At 47.1% G+C, this 23,912-nt stretch overlaps 7 protein-coding genes across 7 annotated transcripts; 4 read left to right on the top strand and 3 right to left on the bottom strand.

The window, feature by feature from the left end:
* Nucleotides 1-1,637: 1,637 nt before the first annotated feature.
* Nucleotides 1,638-2,066, top strand: FOMMEDRAFT_137944 (uncharacterized protein; the record flags this gene model as incomplete). The annotated part of the gene is made up of 1 exon (XM_007261637.1): nt 1,638-2,066. A coding segment is annotated over one exon (153 nt), but the record flags the coding sequence as incomplete, so codon positions are not given.
* Nucleotides 2,067-2,377: 311 nt separating this feature from the next.
* On the top strand, nt 2,378-7,052 carry FOMMEDRAFT_74790 (uncharacterized protein; the record flags this gene model as incomplete). The annotated part of the gene is made up of 13 exons (XM_007261636.1): nt 2,378-2,498; nt 3,668-3,794; nt 3,872-3,980; nt 4,067-4,432; nt 4,610-4,667; nt 4,729-4,838; nt 4,896-4,933; nt 4,998-5,462; nt 5,559-5,854; nt 5,909-6,313; nt 6,370-6,592; nt 6,654-6,951; nt 7,014-7,052. The coding sequence occupies 13 exons, from the start codon at nt 2,378-2,380 to the stop codon at nt 7,050-7,052; spliced, it is 2,655 nt and encodes an 884-aa protein (XP_007261698.1).
* A 332-nt stretch (nt 7,053-7,384) lies between these two features.
* On the bottom strand, nt 7,385-9,471 carry FOMMEDRAFT_25033 (uncharacterized protein; the record flags this gene model as incomplete). Its single annotated transcript, XM_007261635.1, has 6 exons — nt 7,385-7,592; nt 7,756-8,110; nt 8,263-8,328; nt 8,426-8,683; nt 8,865-8,942; nt 9,006-9,471. 6 exons carry the CDS (start codon nt 9,469-9,471, stop codon nt 7,385-7,387), a joined length of 1,431 nt encoding a protein of 476 aa, XP_007261697.1.
* A 653-nt stretch (nt 9,472-10,124) lies between these two features.
* Nucleotides 10,125-13,540, bottom strand: FOMMEDRAFT_144017 (uncharacterized protein; the record flags this gene model as incomplete). Its single annotated transcript, XM_007261634.1, has 5 exons — nt 12,248-13,540; nt 12,129-12,189; nt 11,597-11,728; nt 10,379-11,569; nt 10,125-10,177 (listed from the first exon to the last, which is right to left on the bottom strand). The coding sequence occupies exons 1-5, from the start codon at nt 13,379-13,381 to the stop codon at nt 10,125-10,127; spliced, it is 2,571 nt and encodes an 856-aa protein (XP_007261696.1). The 5' UTR covers nt 13,382-13,540.
* Nucleotides 13,541-13,884: 344 nt separating this feature from the next.
* FOMMEDRAFT_101145 (ubiquitin-conjugating enzyme) lies at nt 13,885-15,667 on the top strand. The gene is made up of 7 exons (XM_007261633.1): nt 13,885-13,946; nt 14,006-14,017; nt 14,463-14,577; nt 14,689-14,784; nt 14,855-14,890; nt 14,973-15,085; nt 15,168-15,667. Exons 1-7 carry the CDS (start codon nt 13,932-13,934, stop codon nt 15,228-15,230), a joined length of 450 nt encoding a protein of 149 aa, XP_007261695.1. The 5' UTR covers nt 13,885-13,931; the 3' UTR covers nt 15,231-15,667.
* Nucleotides 15,668-20,406: 4,739 nt separating this feature from the next.
* FOMMEDRAFT_74681 (uncharacterized protein) lies at nt 20,407-20,744 on the top strand (the record flags this gene model as incomplete). The annotated part of the gene is made up of 2 exons (XM_007261632.1): nt 20,407-20,580; nt 20,640-20,744. Coding segments are annotated over 2 exons (279 nt in total), but the record flags the coding sequence as incomplete, so codon positions are not given.
* Nucleotides 20,745-21,494: 750 nt separating this feature from the next.
* On the bottom strand, nt 21,495-23,248 carry FOMMEDRAFT_101142 (alpha/beta-hydrolase). The gene is made up of 10 exons (XM_007261631.1): nt 23,206-23,248; nt 23,075-23,111; nt 22,910-22,981; nt 22,637-22,803; nt 22,435-22,562; nt 22,342-22,376; nt 22,217-22,287; nt 22,085-22,150; nt 21,730-22,030; nt 21,495-21,669 (listed from the first exon to the last, which is right to left on the bottom strand). The coding sequence occupies exons 1-10, from the start codon at nt 23,242-23,244 to the stop codon at nt 21,605-21,607; spliced, it is 981 nt and encodes a 326-aa protein (XP_007261693.1). The 5' UTR covers nt 23,245-23,248; the 3' UTR covers nt 21,495-21,604.
* Nucleotides 23,249-23,912: the final 664 nt, after the last annotated feature.

Below are 23,912 nucleotides of genomic sequence, written 5' to 3'. Positions count from 1 at the left end.
CAGCCGTTGAATTCGTCTGCCGAATACAGGCCTGTAAGTTGTGCGACCTTAGTACAATAACATTGCATGAGTACGTTATGAGTATTCAAAAGATTTCCAGCATTGACCCGAACCGGATCTGTGCAGCACTTCATGCCGGAGAAGCTCAAGCTTAATCTCATCCGAGTAATCCGAGTTGTGTCTAACGTGGGGTTTGAGGACTTTTTAAGAATCCATATTGTAAGGCACTTAGTGAGGGTTTGTGCGGTACCATTTGCGTGAAAGTAGGATAAACAATAACATAGAACAGTGTCCGTGGGTCCACGCGATTTGGATCTGCGTACTCTTTTGTTTGGTTGGAAGCTTTTTCTTTGATCCAAAGTTTAGGCTAGATTAACATTCATTCTTTCAATAAGTGTTAATTTTGCAGTGAAACAGATCGTCTTTATTTGAATTATTGTGATTCCTTGCCATGAACAAAGTGGATCACTATTTCACAACCAGAGTCGATCTTACTCTAATAAACACAATTTGACATGTGGCTAGTAGTTTATCAGAAGAATGGAAGTAGATTTGCACACCTGCCTTCGGATTGACGTTGGGGAGGAGTGAGTAAGCGGTGTAATCCGCCCTTGTAACTTTGCATCTTACCATCTTAACGGATTACTGAACTTTCCTTATTTGGATGTATGCAAATTGCAGAGAAAGTATTATCCAGAAAGTAAGACTTGTTGAGTTGATTTGCAGAACTCTATTATTTTAATTAAAAAAATCGTTGCAGAAACAGATCGATTCTGCTAGAATTAATATTGTCTGTGCTGATAAGCTGGCCCCTCTCGGGTTGGAGCTGGGGCTACGAGTCGAAGGTTGTCAAAATAAGAATCTAAGTGAAACTTAAAGAATGATTAACCGGGGACAATGTTTGCATGACAGGTCACGGGCATTAGCATTCTTGCGAATTCCTCATTTTCTTGGGCGGAGATACGTGGGATAGCACCGTTCTTCCAAATCGTTCAATCGACGTTCAATCAACGTCTTATCTTTCGAGTTCTCAATAAACCGGCGGCCTGCTATGCTTCACTTTGAACTCCATCAACATCACTCTCGGCGAGACTTGCGGTCGCCGTTGAGCCACGCCGTGATTTAATGGAAGTTCATTAAATTACTCGTGATAGTTGAATGGATGCCTCGAAAATGGTGATGGACGATTATTCCGTGTTAGTCGCAGTTATCTTTGTTGACAACCGAGTCTTCATGAGAAATAACTGTCGAGAGGGAAGATGATCAGACACATCCGAGTGTTGGATTGAAAGCTCAACGAATAGCATGCAGAGGAATATTTGAACAATCCTCCGCTTTGTATATAGCGCCGGAACGGCACGACGTCGCGTCGCGGGATTGCTGGAAACAGATGACGCAATGCACCACGGATGTCCTCGAATTTGAATTGAAGTGGCGTGGACAGGATCTGCGTGAGAAGATTTGCGCCACCCCTGGAAACCCTAGATCCGGACGCCGAACGATGGGGACCCCGAGAGACTCCTTGTGGTGTTTTCTCTATCTACTCAACAACTCTACCATAACGAAAAAAGATGCAGAAGAGGATTCTGGCCGATAATAATAATATACCCTCCACGGGAGCACAAGTTGAGGCCAACCGCAGCGTGTCATCGTCATTTTCTGTGTCTCCTCCCACTGTCTCCATCCCGTCTGCTGCGCCCCTCCTCGTGCGCGTACGCGCTGTTCTCGTTCCTTGTCGTAGTCTGCGAGTAGAGAGTGGCGAGGGTGAACAGTTCCTGTCAGTCGTCTGACACTTGCCATTGCCTGGAATACGCTTTCTTGGGACCCACCTTCGACCCCGGACTCGTCCAATCTTTACTTGAACCTGATTTGACCTTGGCTTGTGTTGCACCATATCGTGCTCTGTGTCCTTGTCCTTATCATCTCAGCGTTGTTGAAACAGTGGGACTCCAAACTGCGCAGGTGAGCTTCCTCTTTCAGCTCTACCTTGTACACCTTCCCTTCAATGTATCTTCTCTGCAATCGGCAATCGAAGAACGACAGTGCGACGGGCGAGTCGGCGACGTGAATCTCGCATCAAAAGAATTCGCGTAAATATATACTATTTGACTGCTTATCGCGTCCTGTATTTCGCTCGCCATGCGATCGCGGACGCAGGCCTTGTAACGGGACGACCGCCTTCCCCCCGCTCAAGTTCCCGCTTTATTGTCTGTCTTTTCTCTCCTCTTCTACCTATAGCTCCTCTTGTCTTTTGCAACTTTCACCCTTGTCCTCCCTCTGCTCCACTCCGACCATATCCCTAACACCCAGATACACATACTGACGCCAAAATAACAGACAATAATCAACACCCAGAGTGTGGACATCCTAGCGTGCGATGGATTACGACCGCTACGATGCCTTCCTGCACCACATCTTCAAGCAGACTCAGGGGGACGCATGGTTCCGCCCTTCAGAAGATAATCTTAGTGCTGGTGTAGCGCTAAGAATCGATCATGGTGCGTTTCAGTCTCGTTTCGTTCATCTTTCCCTCTTGTTTGCACTTTTCTGGACGAGATTGGGGACGTGAACGTTCCTCTTTTCAGTTGGGATTTTATGATTAATTCTGCTCGGTTCCTGTTTGGTTTCAGCATTGTTTTCTCGAAATTTGGTCCTGGTTCATTTTCGCGGGTACTGTCTCAAGGATAGTTTTACTTTTGTTCCTGCTTCTTCATTCGTCGCTAGGCATACGACAACGCTACTGTCAGGACCTGGCGTTGAGCAGCGAGTTCTACTTCTTTCATTCTGAGCCTCTCTATATGTCATTTTCCTCATGATCGCCTTTCCAACCGGCCCATTCGTCCATTCGGATGAAAAGCGGCCTTACACGTTTCGCCTCCTTGTTCTTCTCATGCACAAACATTTCATTTCATTCATTTATACTTTGCTTCCCTTACTCTTCTTTTTCGTGGTTCGTGATTTCTCTGAATTGAGAGAAGCAAAGAGTGTAATGGACGTGGAGCCTTTTCTCTACTGGCGCTCTCTCCCGGGAGCCTCTAACACGCGTTCCGCGACTCTTTTCGCGACTTATGAGAGCCGGTCCGATGTGGGATCCTACCTTCTCGAGAGAATTATTGATATCTGGCTTGGCTATTAACGCTATTTTCTTTGCGCTTTGTGGAGTGGAGGAATGAGTAGTCGGGTGGACCCGCTCGGTGTATTATTGCGCTATTCGTGTATCGCAAATAGAACTTGCACTTCTTGGAGCATATCCTGATAACTAGTTCGATTTGGTTACCTTTTTTCGGAACTGGGCTTGTTTCTTTTCTTTCTCTCTGCTCCTTCTTCATTGTGGCGCTTACCCGTTTCCAAACTGTTCTTCCGTTAGTGCAAAACGCGTTGGTTTTGCACAGGAAGGTCCCAAAGCAACGCGAAAGAAGGCACCTTAGCGCCTCTATTCTCGTCTTAATTCAGAGTTTAGGCCCTTCTCAAATTTGTCCTTTCAGTGTCTGACTTCTTTCCCTACTCTTTCTGCTCTGATCACATGTTCAATTCTAACAGTACTTTTTTATTTATTTATTTATTTATTTATTTTAAAATCTTTTCTTCTCATGATTATTCCTCATATGTTTGATAATGGATCTAACTGACACTTGTTCCTTTTCTTGATACAATGCTGTATGAACAGGTCGCTTCCGCGTGTTTCCCTATGAGAACCTTGAGCTAGAGCCATTCGAGACTGCCATCACGGCACTCAATCCCATGGTCGCTGTCAAGGTGCGAAGTGCTGCTGTGCATGCTGTACTGGCTGATGTGTAAGTCATGTCACTTTATTACAATCTTCCTTATGTTTACTGACGAACTCATATCTCTCTGCATGTTCATTGTGTAGTGGGCCAGAAGACAAGAGTGTGTATGTCGATGTGAACACGCGCATACAGGTCATCGACACGATGCTCATGCTTCCGCACGCCGAGAAGGAGCAGAGTGCTGCATTTATTGTACGTTCTGTCATCATTTTACTCCACGCCCTTCTAACAACATTACTTTCTTCTAATTCTCCCGAAATGAAAACGAATGACAACAGCGCGACGAACGTGTGATGGTCATCTGGTCAGATGACCTCGACGCGATCATCCCGACATGTAAGGACTTTGAGGATCGTATCATTAAACTTCTTTGGCGGTCTCGCCCTGCTGGTTTGTCTACACCATCCTCGCTTCCCGGGTACCGTTCGTATGCTGGTTCTATTGCCTCTGCATCCGTTCAAGGTGGAAGCGATGTGGGTGGGCTTCTTGTGTCTGGTGGTCATGATGGGAGCATGCGGGCGCGGACGCGCGAGAGTCGTGCGAGCTCTTCTCGCCCCGGAACGGGTCCTACACCAAGCCAGAGTGCGAGTCAGACACATGCACCAGTTTCTGGTGGAGACCTTGAGAAAGGACATCCTGCAGGAGTATTTGCTGACGATGACGACGACGATGCCGAACTCGATGAAAAGCTTCTTGAGGAGGAAGCGAAGTCACGTTCGCGATGGTGCTTTGGAAGGAGGAAAAAGAGCTCGATAGCTCTTGATTCGAAGGAGACGAAGCGTAGAACACATCGCGCAAAGGAGAGGAGACGGATCAGTGAGCGCGGGGTCAAGCTATATGCGCCGGTCTACAATGGGATTGCAGCTGCATTGTCGTTGTGTAAGGTTCCCTCCGCTTGCAAGGGAGGTGTCCAAAAAAGAAATCTAATGAGAACTTGCAGACTTCATGTGCGCGGGTGTGAGCATCCTTCTCCAGGAATGGGCGCTTGACAATGAGTTCATGAGATTTGTTCTCGTTGCACTCATCCCATTCTTGTTCTCCGTTTCGCTGGTATGTTCGGTTTGCTTCTCGCTCGTATAACCGACTAACTAGCTGCACTACTTCAAGTTCTTCTCCCTGCAGATTGTCCAGAACTGCTCCTACGCGTAAGTCCGAATTCCTGTTCCCCCCGTCGAGGAAGTTTATTGATTTTACACTTTCATTTTTCAGCATCGGCCCTATCGCTCAGTACTATGAGAATTCTAAGTACTACTCTGCGATACCACCACTCCCTAATAAGGTAGTCGACAACAACCTTCCACACGTTACCATCCAAATGCCGGTATACAAGGAATCGCTCACTCAAGTGCTTGCTCCATCAATTGAGAGTATCAAAAAGGCGATGCAAACTTATGCGCGGCAGGGCGGGACGTCAACGATCTTCATTAACGACGATGGCCTGCAACTTCTTCCCCCAGGCGATCGCGACGCTCGCATTGCGTACTATACGGATCATAACATCGGCTGGGTTGCTCGTCCGAAACATGAAGACGGGCCTGATGGGTTCAAACGTGCAGGCCGCTTCAAGAAAGCGAGTAACATGAACTATGCCTTGAGGATTAGCTTGAGGCTTGAGAAACACCTCGCAGAGCTGATGGAGAAAGAAAAGGAAAAAGCTGTTTCGGGTAATGATTCGTCTGGAACTAGTGGAACGACAACGAACCGTCGTCACTCAAACGTTGGTTCGGGAACGAACAGCAATTCAGGTGCAGATGACGAGGAGGCGCAGAGTTTGGAAGACAGGGCGTTAGCTCTGGCAGTGGAAGAGGAATTCGCCTCAACTGGCGCAAAATGGCGTCCATGGGCAGGCAATGGCAAAGCAATTCGGATGGGTGAACTCGTGCTTATTGTCGATTCGGATACTGTCGTGCCGGAGGATTGTTTCCGAGACGCGGCTCGTGAATTAGCAGCCTGCCCGACTGTTGCAGTTATTCAACATGAGAGCGACGTCATGCAAGTTGCACATCATTACTTCGAGAACGGGATTGCGTACTTCACGCGGAGGATAAACAAGTGTATTTCCATGAGTATGTTACTTTTCGTGCACTATGTTTTATGTCTCTAACACAGTAAATAAATAGCTTGCGCAAACGGTGAGGTTGCACCCTTCGTAGGACACAATGCCTTCCTCAGGTGGCGTGCAATACAGGATGCATCTTTCACGGACAAAGACGGTGTTGAGAAGATCTGGTCCGAGTCGAACGTCTCAGAAGACTTTGACATGGCACTACGCCTGATGATGCGCGGATACATCATTCGTTGGGCGCGGTACTCTAATGGAGGATTCAAAGAGGGTGTCTCGCTCACTGCTGATGATGAATTGAATCGATGGCAAAAGTACGCTTACGGGTGTAGTGAACTTCTGTTCTACCCGATTAAGGATTGGTGGAGGAAAGGGCCAATAAATCATCAAATCCATCGGTTCATCTGGGGTCCAGCACCATTGCATTACAAGCTCAGCATGTTGGCATACATGTTCTCCTACTGTACGTTTCTCCCCTTCATACGTCTCCTCCTGTTAATTTTGATGCCGTTTGCGTAGATGGTATTGCGGTGTCGGTCACGATCTCGACTGTCAATTATGCGATTCTAGGCTTCCAGTTTGATGTCGATGGCTACTATATGCATAGTTTTGAGATCTGGCTTGCGACAACGATTGTGTTCCTTGGGCTAGGTAACCTGGCGTTCACGCTCCTTGAGTACCGTCTTGGAGAACGCGATTTATTAAAGGCTTTCTGGACTAACATCAAGTGGATTCCGTTCTTGTCAGTTTTCTCACGCTCTCTTGCAGATGTATTTGACGCCCTAATCCATTCACTCCTGTAGCTTCTTTTTCTTTGGTGGCCTATCAATCCACCTATCCGTGGCCATCCTTGCTCACCTCTTCTCTTACAACATAACTTGGAGTGCGACCAAGAAGGAAGTCGAGCGATCAAATTTTTTCAAGGAAGTGCCTAAGATCCTCAAACGCTTTTGGCTTGCCTTTGGTATCGCGATAATCTTGCTTGGAGGGATGGCCGTGCTGAGCACAAATATTGTGCCGATAGAGTGGAGGGTGGACTCGAGTGCGTGGGCTGTCATCTTCCCGCTTGCCGTCGTGTGTGCTTGCCACATTCTCTTCCCAGTACGTATTCACGAGCTTGGAATTTGCTTTGTCCACTGACCGGATCTCGTCCATATTGGTAGATTGTGCTCAACCCATACCTCATGGTGTTCTCGTACTAATCAGAAATTACTCGGACTCTTTGTCTCATTGCTTTTTTGTCATTTCAATTCATACCACACCTTGCAATTGCATGCCATCCAAATACGCATCATACACGACACGAACTTAGACCGAGGACAGTTTAATGTTTAAACACCATTACATACGTATAAGCATATAATCACATATGTTTGTTCGATTATATGTGCACGTAGGCTGCGTTGTCCGTTCCTTACTATCCTCTTTCCATTCTTTACAAGTAGAATTTACGAACTACTGATACTGGTGCTGCTTCAAGAACATGCTTGGACTAATCCGTCTCTTTTCCGCTTTACTCTTTTTCAATGACCCATCATTGACCATCTGCGTCTTTTGACATTGTTCGCATGTTGACTTTCTGGGCTCGAGTATTAGCAGTTGCCATAGTATGCTTATGTTTATACCAGACACCGACTTCTCGACTTGTTGATCCAAAGATAATTTGGATATTACCAATGAATGCGTCTTCACCCGAGTTGATATCACTAATTTGCACCTCTCTCAAAATTCCTCGTGCTTTTCTACGCATATGTTAAGATACTAAGAGGGGTCGGGGACAAATTCCGACACGGTAACTTCTCATCACACTCAACTATTTTTGCAACTAAGTATACAAATGCCACAGCAGATCGTATCGATCTCACGCTGTTTATCTAATCCAGTCAATGCGGCATAGGGTGCTACTCCGAGTCCTTGTCAGAAACCTTCTTTACACGAATTCCATTTTTCTTCAAGACAGAAACTCTAATCTCTTGTTTATGAGGATCTTCGAATTCGATCCCCATATTTTCAATATCTTCGACTGTAAGATTTTCTATTTCGTTAATATAAACCCACTTCTCTCCTAGGAGTTTACTGTCGATATGCATATCCTTCAATTTCGTTTCTGCTTTCTTTGCATTTTCTTGTAGTGCTGCTGCCAACTCCTTCTGATTTCCATTGGCTTGCTTTCTGTGGTATCTATAGTAGTGATCTAGAACAGCTTCCACTATCTTTTTATGCAAAACAAAGGCCAAAGCATTTAATAGTTCTTGTTGATCTTTAAGAAATCTGTATGACTTTACACTTGGTATGTTTTCGTCGGTCATTTTATTGCAATTGCCGAAAATACAGTCTGCCCAGCGGTCTTATTGAAACAATTCGAATTGTTTCTTAGTACTTATATTTAAAGTACCGTGATAATTAACTTACCAGGTCTCGGTCGAAGAATGGCAGGTTTTGCCTTTACATTTTCATATTTGAACAAGAGCCCTAAGTCTGGTAGGATAAATTCATAAGGCCAGTATATCTATACAATGTACTCTACTAGAATTTAAAGGCTCACAATATCTTAGGCTACCAGTTTGTAAAATACCTTTCACATTGTCAAAAGACCGAGTATTAGACAACTCTGCCATTTTGGTCAGCCAGTCATCTGGCTGATCTTTCTCTAAGATCCTTTTCTGTTCCCATTCCTCAAGATTATTCACCCATTTATCTATCTGTGAGTAAAGTAGCTCTAATCCTGCGACTTTTCGAGATACTCCTTGTATCTTCTTTTCAACAAGTTGTTGTACCTCTGTTTGCCAGTGATCTGCCTTGTCATTATGATTGTATACAAGATGAGAAAAGACTGTTAATAACATCATATAATGAAATGCTAAATTCTGTAGTCCCTGCTCAGTGTCTGGGAGAACATACAAGATTGGTGTGGGATAACAGGACATTGAACAATCTGGGAAAATGCACCTCTTCCAAGCTGTATAGTACAATATAATTTAGTTATAAGATACACTATACAAGCTTACACTTACAGGTGTAGCAAAACGTTTCAAAGTATTGTCCAACAGGTCTTTGTCCAGGGGAAGTCTCTGTAAAGAAAAGACACATGTCTTATTAAAGAGTGAGTCAGTTTGATAGATCAATATTAGAGAGAATCCACATAATTGACTCACAGTCCTTCAAGTCACCGTTCAGCTTCTTCCTAATGTTTTCCTTTGAGAATTCTAAAGGAGCATGCTCCTTGTCTCGATGCAGTTGTGTATTGCCAGATGTTGATTTTACTCTAGAATTCGGCTTTTGCTCATCCTTTTCATTATACACTGTCTTCTCTTCACCCTTCTTTCTTTTCTCTGTACCTCTTTCTGAAGGAGATCCGGATTCACTGTCAGAGTGGTCCAGTATCACCCTAACTTTCCCTTCTATTTTGACCCCCTTGCCGCTATGAGAGTCTGATGGCACACGCTTCTTTTTAATTGGACTTAAGCTCTTACTGGCTGGCTTCAGGGAAGACTTTCTAACAGGAGTATGTGATTTTGTCGGAGTGGCACTCTGACTTGCATTAGACAATGCATGTTGAGGAGTATTGCCATCCCCTTTTTTGACTTCCGAATCTCTCCTTGTATGACTTGAGCCTGACATGATGCTAAGTAAAGTGTAGTGCAGATACAATGTGGGGGGCCTCTTAAAAGCCTGTACTTTGCACGTTTTGAGTATTTCTTCTTTTGCTACATGTTGGAGACCTTGTGACCGTCCCTGGATGTGGTAATCATAACACACAAAGTTGCAAAGTATTGATACAGAACGTGAGAACGACAAGTATTTGATTTGTATATTCAATTTGACCCAGTATTTGCGAGCTACGGACCTACATTGTCCCGTACTTCTATGTGGTGAGGAGAGATGAAATATTCCTTTACACATGTTTTTGCAACTTTCAAGTAGTCCAGACTCAATAATGCACATGCACGCTCATATCCTTGTCCTTACAACTTGTTGAGCTCAGTGAAACGCATTGAATATTCACATTGAATTTTAGTTACCGTTGACTACCTAGAATATATACTTACAGTATACATGACGTCCTTGTGCTTGCGGAGTTAACATTAGGTCACGCGTTAGGGTGGTGCGTATGTGTTCTCGAAGCGAAGAATGCGACAACTCAAGAGAACATATGGAATCTAGAAAAACTCGTTTAATTGGTGGGTTCTGATAAGCTTTGTAGTGTAGGGGTATCGCAACTCGCTGGTTTCGCACTAGTTTATTCCTAGTAACTTATGATTGAAAGTCCCTAATTAGATCCTCCAATGCTTCGTACCGGTTGTGCATAATAATTCATCAACTATTTCTATACCAAGAACAGGAATAATACAAAGGGAATGATACAAAAGTAGAACACACGCGGGCAGAAGCAGTGCTGCAATAAATGCTGTCCAAAGCTGTTCAGTGTTCTTGTTCCAACGAATGAAGAAGCATATCGGCTTCCCAGGTTCTAGCTCCTTTGCGGCAATTTTCCGCGAGCGAAAGGTAATACGTTAATCGTACATACGACAAGCTCGTTCAAGCTCGTCTGGGTCGATATCCATGTCGAAATCGATCGAACTGTCGGCTTCCAGAGGCGGCGATGAACATCGGTCCTTGTCTACATTCACCTTTGTATCGCAACCTTCGTGGCTTGTTAATGGTGGTTCTACAGGGGGTTGCGCAATCGGGCTGTTCACCGGGGTGCCTGGCAATTCGCGGCTTGTGTGATTAGATGCCGAAGTACCGTAGACATCGCCTCGGTTCTTGGCAAATGGAACTTTGAACTTATTCTGCCTTTCGGGCAGAGGACGATCCCGTGTGAGACCTTGGCTCGAGGATGGTGCTTGGCTATTCACTGTGCGTCGCATACCAAGTGGTGGTGGGCCCGTGGTTCGCTGCAGAGAGGCTGCTGATACGCCATTCGAAATAGCGCTCGCGGCGCAATTTCTGCTTTGTCGGGTGCCATTCTGGTTGATCCCAGATACGCAGTCTGATGTTCGTGGTGTTGAAGTCATAATAGATTGAGAAGATGCGAAGAAACATGGCTCTATGCTTTTCTCCGAGCTCTGTGAATTCGACGCTAATGATACGCCAGGAATTTCTGATGGCCCAGTGTTTATGGATGACCGAGGCCTGCGAGGTGGAATATAAGATGGTGGAGGCATGAGATTCGCAGCATCTCGATGCTCGTTAGCTTCACCGTCCTCTGCGCCGTTCCGCCGTCCACATCTGTTGTCGCTAGCTTCCTCAGCAGCTATCTCCAGCTCCTCTTCCTGAGATACATTCGTTGATCGTTGCTTTCCTTTGGTATCAATCATGTTCCTCTGCTTTTTCATTACCGCCGAGCCTTCTACAGGTGTTTGAGCTGTCCGCTTCTGTCTCCTTCGTTTCTCTCGTAGTGCTTCTTGTTCGCGTTTTGCATTTTCATCGGCCTGTTTTGAAACGAGAGGAAGAAGAGCAACTAACTTGTGAACGTTCTCGTCTAATTTGCTTCCGGTATTTGCTGAGTTGGACGGTTCCTTACTGACAACTGCAGTGCCGGGTGAGCGTCGGCTTTGCGTTCGTCGGACCCGGGTAGGCCTATCAGCAGGAGTTGTCATGGAAGGGGAAGAAAAGTTGGATGGCCCTGACCCAGTCGAAGGCGACGAGCCTTTCATCTGGTCAACCTGAGCAGCTGCAACATCAGAGGTGATTTTAAGCTTCGAGGAAGTAAACACTGCGTACATAGAAGGGAAACACGCACGTTTACGCGGTGTATACGCGTCATTCATGAGTTTCCTTAGAACGGGGTCTTGTGGCTGAGATGCTTGCCAAAAGACGCGGTTCATGTCTGGGTTTTCGTTGTGCGTGTCGTATCCCCAGTGAACCGGCGAAGCTGCACCAGAAATGTAGCTGTTATGCGTTGATATATCGAGACTGGAATCGCGGTCCACATCCTCCATATTCAAGGCAGGATAGGCAGTGGATGGAAGAGGCAATTAGAAGGGACAGAGGTTGACTGCGATTAAAGATGTGTTCAAACAATGGGCTCGTGTATACACGAACAATGGACGTAAGTACAATGGCAGAGAAATCTGGTTCTGACGTCGATCCCAGAACTGCCGATCGGTTACCATCTCAGGTAGGTAACAAGAATAAATATACTTAAAAAAATTAAATCTTACAAGACATAACAGAAAAGCATCTCAAAGAAAATACAGATTAACACAAAAGTAGAAAGTAAATCGATTCATCTATATTTTGAACATCATGAATATGCTAGTAAAGACGGTTACATTGCTCCATCTCTTCCTGTTTGATTTCAATGCTGTTGCTATCGTCGTGGTCTAGGTACACCTGGACGCCCAAGTACATTTTAGCACATCACAAGTCATGAAGAGGCAGGGGAAAGTACCTCGTAGACCTTCGCGGGTATCATCATCGCAAGCATTGGCATCATGTTGCACCACTTCCAATGCACGACAGGCGCACAGGCGGAACACTTCTGCGCCTCACGGAAGAAGGGGACCACGAAGTTCTCGAAGAAAATTGACGGGTCAAGTGGAGCACGACGGAGTTTTTCTAGTGCGTTTGAGGCGTATAGTTGCCACCATCGTGCAGCACCACATCTCATCACGTTGCCAGTGGAAGGCACTCCGCTACAATCGGCGCACGCAACGAAATTTGCGTATACATCCGAAAGACCAGTGGGATACGCATCCTCCCCGCTAATTGCGAGTACCTGTTCGCAGGCTGCAACTGCTCGTTCATGAAATTCGACGTATCGATCGTAGTCATCTTCATCGAGTCCCTCTCCGGTGAGCCCGGCAGCTGGATAAGTCTTGTACGGGATACATAACGAATTACGAGCTGCTTTAAGTTTTGCGTCGTAGGGTAGACCGAGACGACAAGCGACCGCATAGGATCTCAAGGAGGCGTGGCCCGGCCCTGGGAATGACTTGATGTAGATGATGCTGTTCGCAATCTCGATAATCTTTTGACAGACGTATTCCAAATCGTATTTACGAGCCGCATCGTGGATAGGAGCCAGAAGCCTGAAAGGCAACATTTTCTCTGTTTGGTCGTCCCCCGGTTCTTTGAAAACAGGGTCTGGAACAGGGTATATGAACCGGAGTAGCGCATCAATGACTGCACTGGGCTCATTCGTGATCACTTTTGGGGCAGATGGATCAAGTTCCCAGTCAAGAACAGAGATACTGCTCTTCTCGTGGCTGGTACGCTTCACTTGAGCTGATTCATCCAGCGAGCGGAAGGCTTTCTTGAAATATGGAGACGCGAATGCGAGAAGGCTTCGTGAGATGATAAACTCGACTCGGTCTCTGCTGAGAAGAGTTGCAGTGTCCATGACATCGTGTACACGATTAAATGGGCTTCTCGCAATAAGATTGACGGGTGCTAGCTGCTCGAGAGTTAACTGGAGTCCATCTGCTATGCCATTCGGCCCTGTCGCGGTCTCTGAGTCTGTGTTTGGAGGAGTGAGCGACGTAGGCTTGAGCTTTTTCGCGTGTTTTGCGCCCTTCTTCCCCATCTCGACGAGCGAGGACAGTAAAGATATAGTATCAGTGAAACGAGGAATGATTTAGAGAGTCACTTGCAAGGACGAGATGAGAGACGAGAGAGAGCGAAATTAGCCACCGCTTGCACTACGGGATCATTTTATAGAGGTGGATGTGGCTTAACCGTGCTTGAGCAAATTTGGGAATGGATATTTTCGTGGCCGTGGCTGATATCAGAGATTCAAAATGTAGCGTCAAAGGAATAGCAAGACCACGAAAGTCGGCAAAGCTGCACAATAAATTGACTCAAGAGGGAATTGCTTCCGACAGCGGTAGCCGTCGGGACACTGAAGAAGTGTAACGATGCACAGCAAAGGTCGAATGCATGTCGTGTTAGAGGTGAATGAATGGGACAAAATGAAAGGGAAAGTGAAAGAAAGGAAAACAAACCACGTGTCGTGGGAAGCTCGAAGCCGCTTACGTCATGCAACTCGCAAGGTAGATTCTGGCCACCCAGATCACCATCGACTTGCCCCGCGACGAGCCTTCTGTCGTCAAAAAGCACCCTTATCCTCTATAGACATGTCCTTGCCGAAAGTATGTGGCCATTTCTGTGCAGTCTATGGCAAAGCTGATCAGTAATCTGTCCTTCAAAGCGAATCATCAAGGTGAGCGTCATGCCCTTTGTGTGCGTCGCTCGTGTGCGCAGTCGCAACGAGTAGGATGCAGCGAATAATTAGATCGTTTCTGACGACATGTCTTTGGTCTATGATCGACTGTATATCTGGTCGAACTCCAACACCTCTTTCTTTATGACTTGGTTGGAATGCTGTAACGTGCTCCGTCTCTTTCGGAATTTGATATTTGTCGGACGGGTTTGCGTACGATGCACCTGCGTCCTCTATCAAACTTCGTGGCGAACTTTCGTAATACGTCTCGCAATGTCCTTGGTTGCTGGCATGGATAATTCAAATTGCATTGTGCGGATGCCTGCGTTGGAACGACATTGCATCACACTACTTGCATCATGGTAATGTGTATGCACTTACCCGATTCACTAAAATATGATCGTGGCATACATGCGCTTCTATGCGCTTCCTTCTGGTTCGATAGGAGACAGAGCGTCTACAAAGCGATCCAGCTCCAGGAATCACAGCAGCTCCACATGAAGATAATCTCCGTTACTTCGATGTTACGATCCAGGGACCAGAAGGGAGCCCGTTTGAAGGTGAGCATCCAACTTTGTCAGTTTCACTGCATGCTTGTGATACGTTATCTCTGCTCTCATTGTGTCTGTTGTGCCATTCTATGTTGTACTGATTGGGTCCATGGTGACTAGGCGGTGTATTCAAGTTAGAACTTTTCCTTCCAGAGGAATATCCAATGGCCCCACCGAAGGTCCGCTTCCTAACGAAGATTTACCATCCTAACATTGGTGCGGTATTCTTCTATTATCTATGACTCTTCTTTTTGTATAATCTGACATTGACTATTGCTCATTGAAGATAAACTTGGCAGAATCTGTCTGGACATTCTGAAAGGTTTGGAATATTGTTAAACTGGGATCAATGCATCCTACAGGCTCCTAACACGTACTTTTATCACGTAATCGCGACTTGTCAGATAAATGGTCTCCTGCACTGCAGATTCGAACTGTCTTACTTTCAATACAAGCTTTGCTGAGTGCACCAAACCCGGACGACCCACTCGCAACCGATGTTGCAAAACATTACAAGGTCTGTTTATCGGCTGACTCTCAAATGGCCACCTAATTTACTATTCCACTTACACTTCTGCTGATTGTGACGTTTTGTATAGGAGGATCCCGCGGGTGCAAGAGCAATGAGTCGACAGTTGACGGCGGAGTATGCGAGTCATTAGTAATGGCTGTGGCATTCACGCGTCTCTCCATTCTTCTCCAGCTTAATATCCTGGCGGCTCTAGACAGGCTACTAATTACTGTAAAGATGGTCGTGTGGAGCGCATGTTCGTGAGTGTGATTTGGGGGCCCGGAGCCGATTACAGCCGCCCAAGGTACGTATTCGCGAGGTATTCCCGGTGATGAGAGTGCGGTGTATTCGGATTATCGATAGCCTCTATTGTGATGTTGATTGTTAATTGTACTATGAACCGATGCCATAGACCTGTGAACAGCGATTTCAGACCAAGTAGGGGATGGCACAGGGTGATGAACTATACACCTGGTTATTACTGGACCCGTCCACTAGTACTGGATGCGGTGAAACGGTGCCCGCGCTGTGTACATGGCAGGTGTGTCCCCGCCAGATGCTATAGATGCACCAATGGCAATGGTTACCGGGTCACTTAGCTCCATGGGTCGTCTAGTGACCTATTAAAGGCCACTGCAAAGCAACGCCTGGCTGCGATTCAGATGAATACACAAAGTGAATTGAATCGAATGCCAGACCGTTGGGGACCCATAGAAACGCCTCAATAATAGGCTAGGAAATAAGTTGATGCACGCGCGTATGTGCGACACGGTCAGCCAAGGGCTTTGGTGAGAAGGTGCACACGTCTATAGTACATACTAGTAGTAGTAAGCTGTGCATTATATTAATATGAGGTACTACATAGAATAAGGGTACATCTGCTTAAGTCAGCTCTGAGCCAGGATGGACGAGCGGCAAGAGCCGTGGCATCTCATACATTTAAGCCACCGAGCCGAACCTCATCATCTGCCCACGAACGACGTCTCCTCTCCTCTCGCCATCTCCAGCAGCGATACGGCGATGGCTAACAACCCGCCACAGTTACAGCTGCAGCTGGGTCATCAAACATTTAAGCGTTCTTTTCATCAATTCGGCCTCGACGTCGACGATGCTGAGGATTCTGAAGCTGGGGCGGGAAGCTCGGGCTCGAGCTCTAGCAGTACCAGCCGCAGCGGAAGTGCGAGCGGGAGCACACCTGGGAGCAGTGGATCAAGAAGTGTAAGTAGTGGATCTAGCTACAGCTCGCCAGGAGGCGATGGCTTCGGATACAACGACGGAGAGAGGGGCGAGCGGAATAAACGTGCCCGCAGCGAGGGTCCAGAGGGTACAGGGATTAACACAACAAGCAGCTTGAACACTGAGGAGCAGTCTCTACCTACAAGAACTAGGCCTGATACCTTTACTGGAATCTTCAATTCCTCATCGCAAGGACAACAAATACAAGCTTCTGCATCTTCTGCATCTTCGCATCAGTTGGCTTCGAATAACACTGCAACATCTGGATTCACTCTTCCAGAGTTGAATTTTGAACCTTCCACTCCATCAATGTCTGAGTTCGTGGCTTTGCGCACGAGCGCTTCGAATGGCAGGCCACCCCAGCATCCACCGGGGTTTGCTGGAATGTTATCCCCGCGATCTTCAAGTCCTGCTCCCCCACCAGTTGAAGTTCTCGACGTGGCAATGCGTGATGATGCCGACGATGATTCATTAATGCTAAATGATTCCCGTACAGGTCGTCAGAACAGTAGCTCAAACGCCTTCCTGGACACAGCGCGATCGGATGCTTTACTTAACTCGGCGACAGCGCGCTTGCGTTCGGCGATGGAGCGTGCGCGTACGTTTGATAGGATGTTAGCGCCATTACGGACCGATGCTGCGGATGGTCTAAGTGGAACATCCCACAGTCCTTTGCGCCCGCGCCTACCATCCTTTGAGTTTGAGGCACGCCGAAGAATGCCCTTCCCTTTACATGGTGATAGTAATACAATCTCGAACCCTGCAATTCGCAGTCCTTTTCATCGCAGTCTACACCAGTCTTCTACCGCAGACGCTACAACCTCAGGCTTTGCCATGCGGCACCGCTCTTCTTTGTCTCGCAGAAGTCCAATAGTTTTCCAAGCATCAGGTGATAGGTCGCCCTCCCCAGACCTATTTAGTGATGTACTCCGCAGATATAGCTCGGAAGACGATGAGCTAGCAGATGCGGAGGATGATTTGGTCATCGACAGAGAGCTTTATATGGACTCTGACCAGCAAAATTCTCCACGTTTTGTATTGTTTAATTCGGAGGCGATACCATCCGGTGCCCGAAATACCTCTTCCTTGAATAATCGGGACGGTGTTGCAGAGGACACGAGCAGACGCGACTTCTCTTCCCGTGCGTTGGACGATAGAGTGCGCGCGATTAACAGCCTCACGACTCGCACAATTGATGACCTCACGAGCTTCATTTCAACAAGTGAGGCCGAAGACGATGCTCGCACGTCGCGTTTTGACAATTCTTACTTGGATCCGACTCTTGCTGCTGGGATGTCGGACGGAATTAACGGAATTCACCCGGTTTCACGGGCTCAGTCCAATATGTACAACCCTCAATCACCTCCACATTTCTCAGCTCGTCATTCATTCAATACTGCCTCTGGACCTGACGGCTTGGGTTCTCCTGGTCGTTCGATCCCATATCTAAACACGTCACAAGACCGCGTAAGGAATAGAGCTGAAGGTGTAATGAATCGGTCTGGGTTGAATACACGCCAGAATCGGGATTGGCCTTGGGCACCTTTGGATTTGGAACCCATGTCTGGCCTGGAATCAGGATACCGCTCCGAAGCATCGCGCATGCGCCCCTTACCTCAATCGCCTTCTTCTCAGTTCCCTTTGTCCGCCAGTCCGGCTCGAAACACCGAGGATGAACATGGAAGGGTTGGAAGGACGGTTCAATCAGACACGCAGAATGATTTACAGCGTTTAAGCAACATTATTCGCCGCGCACGTGAAGGGCATAATCCCTTGGCTCAGCCTCACTCGGAAAATGCACAGAGGTCATCGCCCGTTCGTCAGCCACCCCGGCCGAATTTACCAGCCCTTCGCTCAGCTCTTCTCGGTCCTCATGGTAGTGCGGGTTTGTTGGGCAGTCTGCTCGAAGAAGAAAGGGCGCGAAATGGAAATACGGGATCATCATACAGTAGTGCATCTGCTATTTCTCCCTCCATGTCTAGTTCGGGTCTACGGTCAAGAGGTAAGAAACCTCTTCAGGCTATCACATGTCCATGCTCGAGCTAATGTTTTCAATTGATAGTGACGCACAGCGAACGTTTCGCAGAACCCAACGCATTGCATTCTGCGGATCGCTCTACCGATCGTCTTCATGAGCCAATGGATACTATTTCATCGCGATTCCGTCTTAATACAATGCCTCCTACCAGTTCATTCGCCGTGCAATCCTCATCGTCCTCAATTAGGGATGCTAATCGACACGGCACGTTACCGCCTTCCAGGATGAATGAGGGGACCGCAGCGACGGAGAATACTGTAAACTTTACTTCTTCTCGCTTCAATTCGCAGACTGCACAACTGCGGGATACAACGCTCGAAATGCGCCAGCGAAGGTTGTTATCAGACCTATTATCTAGATCACGACAGACACGAGAGGAAAGCAGGAATCGTGAAATGGAACGGACGAGACTTGGGGAGATGCGGGAACAGAATCGTCTGCCAATCCGTCGGCATTCATCTTTCATGGATGGATGGGAAGATCATCTGTTCTCGCCTCGAGAAGAGTCTGATTTGCTTCACTGGGCGTATCCATGGGATGAGTTCTTAACGTCTGCAATGTCACCTGCGGAAACTGTTCCTATGACTGAACATCTCAGACGAGAAGCGAGTTCAAGTGATATAGTCATGTCGACAAGCAACGAGCCAACAACATCGACTGAAGCCGCGGCGTTCTTTGCATCAGGTATCTCGAATGAACCAGCGAGGCAATTACCGGGTAACCCATCTTCCGTAGCACTCAGGCAGAGGCGTGCCCGACTTCTGACCGACGTAGAGGGCCAGCATCCCCATTCACCATCCCAATCTTGGCCCGACCTTGATCAGAGAGTGCCGGTGGGCGTTTCGTCTGATTTTCTGAGCAGGTCACCATCGCTAGAGTTCGGCCACGAGCGGATTCGCGATACTAATGAAGATATTCGGCGGATGCGTTATTTGAGTCACAGACCTCCAGTATCGGACGCTGGCGAAAACAGTTCGACGATGGAGAATTTGAATAGAGACAATTCTCCAGAGAATCCGAGGAATGGTGCTTCTCTGGATGCCGTTTTTGATAGTATTGACTCTAGTATACGTACCAGCCCACTCTTTCAAGAACGTTCGACCGTTTCTGCGATTGCGTTACGACACGCTTTGGATACGGCTACTGTTGGTTCTCAGGAGCGGAGTACGTTATCTCGGAGTGGTTCCCGTCCTCCATCTTTGCCACCCTTACGCTTCCAGCGGTCACCACCCACCTTGGAGGATTATTCGAGTTTCGACTACAGAAGACTCTCCACATCTGAGGAGGTCATGGCGCCTCGCCAATCTGCTGGGCGTAGATTGAATAGTCGTATAAACCAGCAACCAGAGGTTCCATCTCCGAATACATCTGCGCGACCTGTCCCACATAACGACATTGCAATGCACCATGCCATGACGCTTCGGTCTGTTCAGGCTCGTCAAGATGCTAACCGCACTTCGCAACAGGGCCTTCAGCGCCCTTCCACATTACCGGCCGCGCCACCATCTTCGTCAACACAATCTGAGGATATTCGGCATACTCTGGATAGATTTTTACCTGATACTCTGTCCACTGCACGTCGTCAGCAGACCAGCACGTTCGATCGTGGACGTGACCGTGATCGTAATCGCCTCTCGCGGCCCGAAACACATGCTCGGTGGGGTGAGATTGTAGACAATGACGCAGGAATACGCCCGTTAGCACATCCGCCGCGTCCATGGAGACGAAGCACATCAGCCCTTTTTGCGCCGCCCCCAGAGAACGCTGACAATGCACCTCCGAATCGCTCTCGAGGTTCTGGAACTGCTGCTGCAGACCCAAGTACTCAGGCTGAGACTGCTGCTCCTGATTGGCTCTCCTCAATGGTTTCATCGTCATCCCGGTCACGTTTTCGTCGTGCACGGTTTGGACGATCGGACGAGGAGACTGCCTCCCGCTCGTTCTTCCGGTTTGGACGCAGAGCGCCAGGATTAAGGAATATGGGTGACTTTGTGGTGAGCATTTGTCTTTTTGACTTACTTCGACATTGTCCAACGGCACTTTTATTCAATAGCGTGACGAAGACTTTGATACCTCGTATGAGAGCCTACTTGCGCTAGCCGCGACACTAGGAGATGTCAAACCGCGTTCTACACCAGCAGATGTACTCCGTGCGTTGCCGACTGGCCTATACAAAGAGTGGCAGAGCCCTGGATGTGATCTCCGTTGCCCTATATGTCTTGATGATGTATGTCTTTGTCTGTTTCATGCTAGCCCTGTCATCTCTAACGAAGCTGTTTTTCACAGTATGAAGACGCCGATGAACTCCTAAAGGCGGAGCCGTGCAACCACTGGTGTCACCAAGGATGTCTTGAGGTACCTTGGTTTTACACTCTTATCTATTCATATTAATCATGATTTTGCCTCTAGCAATGGCTGCATACGGCTCAGACGTGCCCTGTCTGCAGAACGAAAATTAAGGCCTCGTCTCAACGATCCCCGACACCCCCACCCGTTGCTGGACCCAGTAGGATGAGCCGAAACGACAGTTCTGAAGATTTTGGTGATGATAGTGATGACGATTTGTCTGTATATTTGGCTGTTCCGGAACGTTTGAACCGTATGTCGATGATGGGTTACTTTTCGTCGGGCAATCCGATTCGTTATCCGACAACCCCGCCGTCGCCACCATCTCCGGCAATTTAAAGATGTGTAACATTATGGATCGCAACATGATATATTTCACAAGTGCATCTCCAAGTTATTTTTCTTGCCGTTTTATTTGCGAAATTTCTTGACTAGATCGTTTGATTCCGTAATCGAAGCGTCTATCTATCCGATGGTTTCTTGGTCTTTTCTCCTACCTCTTTGTCATTTATTATTTCTCTTTCATCACGCGAAAAGCGGGTTACGACACATGATGACAATGTTTCTTGTAGTAAATGCTACTTGTATGAAAATGGACATACAGAGTTGAATAGACACGATTATGTATATATCCTCTGGTTATATCCACACTTGAGCGATTTGCCTTTAGGTACGCTTTTGTACATGAAGTATGTTGGCACAAGCTCTCGCTACCCATACTATTCTGCGAAACCAATAAACTATGTACCAAGAACATAGCCTCTGTATAGAGCTAACAAATCACACAGTATCCAGGTATAAGTTCTATTTAGGCGGAGTATATGATACAACAGGAACCAAAGTCCGCGAAATTTCTCTTCGCAAACAAAACACATTGCAGCAGACATTCCTAAAACACATACGGCTTAGCAGTAGCGATCGATGAAAGTTGCTACAGCATTCCAATATCCACGCTGGATGCAAGTATCATCTATATCAAAACATCAGTACTAAGTCAATAAGACTGAAGAGATACAAGGAGAAGACGTACTATGTGCCCCTTCGGGAAACTCAACGATCTGACCTGGTCTTTTCAGCCCGAATCCATGTCCACGTTTTTCCGGGTCACCTCGTACCAGTCTTTCCAGTTCAACCATATGTGCGCGTGGGACGACTTCGTCTTTTGCTCCACTTAGCAAGAGAATGGGTGTTTGAGAAGGGATGAGAGGGACTTTGGATGCTGTGTCCCATTTTTGGTGGCAGAGAAAGGCGACGCGGGAGAGGAGGGGCATTGCGGTTGGGATCAGGCGTGGAAGGGAGAGGAAGGTGTTTTCGAGGATGAGAGCATGGATCTGTATATTACTAGAGTTAGAGAGAAGCAGCGAGAGTGAAGGATGTGGGCGGACCTTTGAAGGATTTCGGCTTGCGAGGTCGATTGCGACTGCGCCACCGATGGATTGGCCGTATAAAACCTGAATAAATGACGAGATTTATACGTTAAGAGCGAACTATAAATAGCAGCAGAACATCAGACGAACAATCTTCGTTTTCGACAGTACAGGATGGGTCGTTAAATAATCTAGTGACGTCTGCGCGTCCATTCGAATTCCTGCGTGCCTTTAGAAAAACCGCTTCTGGCGTTACACTTGATGTGAAAACGAACCTTTCTCGGATGGAGACCCTTCGGAAAGACCATACCTACATTAAAGGGAGCCATTCATTACCTGCTTTGAAGCGAACAGAGAGGAGCACATACCCGCGGTATGATAACATGAACACATTACACCTTAGTTCAACATAGAACATCTTCGCAAGTGGGATACGATGGCCAAAGTTCCCTCCATTCCCGTGGAACATCACTATTGTCGGGCGCGTCGCAGCGTACTGTCATACATAGCGTTTCTCGTCGGGTTAGAATTACACATCGACCTATCCGTGGCAAGTTAATTGCGACATACCTCGTCGTCCGACATGCCACTCGACCCCTTCCCTTGTAGTACAACGGATTCACCTTGCGCAAGGTCTTTCCGCTGAACGAGTACATAAGCGCGTACTTTTACGCGATCGGGCGTCTCGAGCGCGAGTTCTTCGTATGGGAGGCCAAACGCTGAGGGGACGGATACCTCTTCAAATTATTAAACCAAATGCACGCATCGTAAGTCACGTAGAAAAGTGTGAATTGCGGTGTATATGAGTAATATGACGCGTAATGATAGCGTTCTGCCACTCACCTGTCCGCGAACCAGGCGGGAAAGAAGACGGATAAATGAGGTAGTTTTGGCCGTAGTAAAGCAGGCCGAGACCTTGTTGTAACATCAAGCAAGCGCAGTTGTTAAGCGACACGAACGAACGAGGAGGAAGGGAGCGAAAAGAAGGGAAAGAGAAGAAGGACTGACTGAGAGTTGAGAACCCGGCCACGGACGCGAAAGTGCCCTGTACATAGGCGAGCGGACGAATGAGTGGTCATGACAATACAATAAGTTAGCCGAGAGTTAAAGAGCACAAAGAACGGTAGTTGTGGAGTTACTTTGGCGACTGACTCGAGTGATGGGATATACCCCGACATGGCGGTAAAGACGTGAGGAGGAAAGAGTATACTTTTCGGGAGTTTTCTTGGAGACGTGTGTGTGAGTGTACAAAGTCGAAGGCTTGATTTGAGCCTGCGTGGCGACGTGTGTGGCAGCGCATCCGTCAACTTCTTGAAAGGTACTGATAGCCGCTCAAGATGCATCACTTGTACCTTCATCGTTTTCAATCATAAATTCAGTAGGTATTCTCATAGAAGGTCCATTGATATTAGCAGCATTTATATTCGCACTGCAGCCATGTCTTGTTTTCATAGATATTGTTATGTCGGTTGCGACATGCATAAAAAGCAGCACACGACTAGTCCGAATCGGACTGTATTGTATCCAATGAACTGGGCATTTTGAAAGAAAGATAATACGGTATAATTTCCTCCCTGACAGCGGCATGAGCAGTCTGGACGTTGATCTAATACAGGGTATATTACTATTAGCATTGCTCGTGATTACAACATGGCTAATTGTCAGAATAAATAGTGTTACATGAGGAACAACAGAACTCATCATCACAACATCACACTTATGTGCACCCGTAAACTCACAACAACCAGCACATTCCATACATTCCATTCCTACGTAAAATCCCTATAGTACTAGTTGCCCTAAACACGCGTCAAGAAAAGAAAAAAAAGACATTTCAAAATTACAC

The sequence above is a fragment of the Fomitiporia mediterranea genome (assembly GCF_000271605.1).
Source record: "Fomitiporia mediterranea MF3/22 unplaced genomic scaffold FOMMEscaffold_1, whole genome shotgun sequence".
NCBI lineage: Eukaryota > Fungi > Basidiomycota > Agaricomycetes > Hymenochaetales > Hymenochaetaceae > Fomitiporia > Fomitiporia mediterranea.
The sequence above is the reverse complement of the archived record's forward strand: the minus strand, read 5'-3'. Positions and strand labels throughout refer to the sequence as shown.

Coding starts and splice junctions, on each gene's coding strand:
- FOMMEDRAFT_101145 (XM_007261633.1), top strand. Junction 14,785..14,854: donor GATTTACCATCCTAACATTG/GTGCGGTATTCT, acceptor TGCTCATTGAAG/ATAAACTTGGCAGAATCTGT. Junction 15,086..15,167: donor ATGTTGCAAAACATTACAAG/GTCTGTTTATCG, acceptor CGTTTTGTATAG/GAGGATCCCGCGGGTGCAAG.
- FOMMEDRAFT_101142 (XM_007261631.1), bottom strand. CDS start 23,244: ATGTCGGGGTATATCCCATCACTCGAGTCAGTCGCCAAA. Junction 22,377..22,434: donor TTCATGTTATCATACCGCGG/GTATGTGCTCCT, acceptor CCTTTAATGTAG/GTATGGTCTTTCCGAAGGGT. Junction 22,031..22,084: donor CAAGCCGAAATCCTTCAAAG/GTCCGCCCACAT, acceptor AGTAATATACAG/ATCCATGCTCTCATCCTCGA.